Here is a 1434-nt window from a genome sequence, read left to right on the forward strand (position 1 = left end):
GGACTCCTCCCCACTCCTCTGTCATTTCCCTGGGCCGAGAGCTGTGTACCTGGATTCGAATCCTCTGCCACTCAAATGCTGAGTGACTTGGGCCTGTCATCGGCCCCTCTCCGGGACTCAGTTTCCTTATCTGTGCAGCTGGGCTAATAAATGCTGCGTGACCTCTGCCCACGAGTCACTGGGAGGGTTTGGTGGGAGCCGGCAAGGGACTAGGCAGTTGCTGGGAGGGAGGGGCCTGAGGACCCCCGTGGGTGGAGGGGCCCAGAGCCTGGACCTCCGGGGGCAGGCAGGCCCTTGCCGCTTCTGTCTCCCCGCATCGTGGTGTCTCCTCTCCCTTACCCTGCAGATGAGGGCGCAGAAGCACAAGGTGAAGATGCTGTGTCGGCTCCAGGTGTCTAGGACCTCTGCCCCCACGGCCAGCACCAGCCTGCGGGCTGTCCCCTGCCCCCGCCTTGGCCACCTGTCTGGGCTGTCTCTGCGGGGCGGAGCCATCCGGACCAGGGAGGGGGAAGCTGCTGGCATCATCCCCACCCCCCAGGCTGGGACAGGCAGTGATCAGTTGGAGCAGAACTCCGGGCCCTTCCTCACGTCTGGGTGTACCTCCAGCCCCCTGGGAGCAAGATGGGAGGGCAGGCTTGGGGCATCTCCGTGTACACAGAGCCCACAGCGGGGGCAGCGGGACGTGAAATGTGGTGGAATGGGCGCTGGGCCGGGAGTCCTAAGTCCTAGCTTCCAATTTGGGTTCTGCTGTGTGACTTTGGGCAAGTCGCTCTCCCCCTCTGGGCGCCTCTGCTACAAATGGACAAGATTACTTCAGAGGTCAGTGAAGACTGTGACTCCATGCATCTGCCCCAGAATGGGGGATTCTCCTCCTGGGGGCCTCCCACCGCCCTCCCTTGCTTCTTGGGCTCCCTGGGCCCCCAGGTGGGCTGAGGGGCTGGGAGCTGGCTATGCGTGTTGCCCCTCCTGGGCCCTCAAGCTCTACCACAGACCTGCCGACGCCCTGGCCACTGCCTCCATGTGACACACAAGTGACCCCCTGAGGGGGAAGGGAGCCCTACCTGGCTTCCCAGCCAGCACCCAGCTTCACCCCTGCCATCCCATGCTCCGGGTACTCCAGGTCACGGGGTCTCAGCTGGCCTAGAGTATGGGCCTCGCCTTTGTGCCCCCCCCTCGCCAACTCCCACGGAGGGGACAGCAGGCACAGCTGCTGCGATCCACATTCTTGTGTCTGTCCACACTTTTTAGGCGCCACGCCAAAGGCCATCCTTCCGGCCCCGACACCCATTCTGGAAGCCCCGTGGCTGTGTGTATGTCGGTAACAGTTGTACAAAATAAATTCTATTTATCGCTATTGTACCCCTGGTTGGGCCTGGCTTTGTGCGAACCCCGCCCAGACTGACTCCACGCAGAGCTCGGTGGTGCCGAGGCACC

At 63.0% G+C, this 1434-nt stretch overlaps 1 protein-coding gene across 1 annotated transcript in view; it reads left to right on the forward strand.

Annotated features, from left to right (window-relative positions):
- Positions 1-1359, forward strand: part of RAP1GAP (RAP1 GTPase activating protein) — a 47699-nt gene extending 46340 nt beyond the window's left edge. The window contains 2 exon segments of the mRNA XM_077775508.1: positions 347-503; positions 506-1359. Of these exon segments, the coding sequence (XP_077631634.1) occupies positions 347-503; positions 506-555 (207 nt within the window). The 3' untranslated portion in view covers positions 556-1359.
- The last annotated feature ends 75 nt before the right edge of the window (positions 1360-1434 follow it).

The sequence above is a fragment of the Crocuta crocuta genome, unplaced genomic scaffold (assembly GCF_008692635.1).
Source record: "Crocuta crocuta isolate KB4526 unplaced genomic scaffold, BGI_CrCroc_1.0 scaffold127, whole genome shotgun sequence".
Classification (NCBI taxonomy): Eukaryota; Metazoa; Chordata; class Mammalia; order Carnivora; family Hyaenidae; genus Crocuta; species Crocuta crocuta.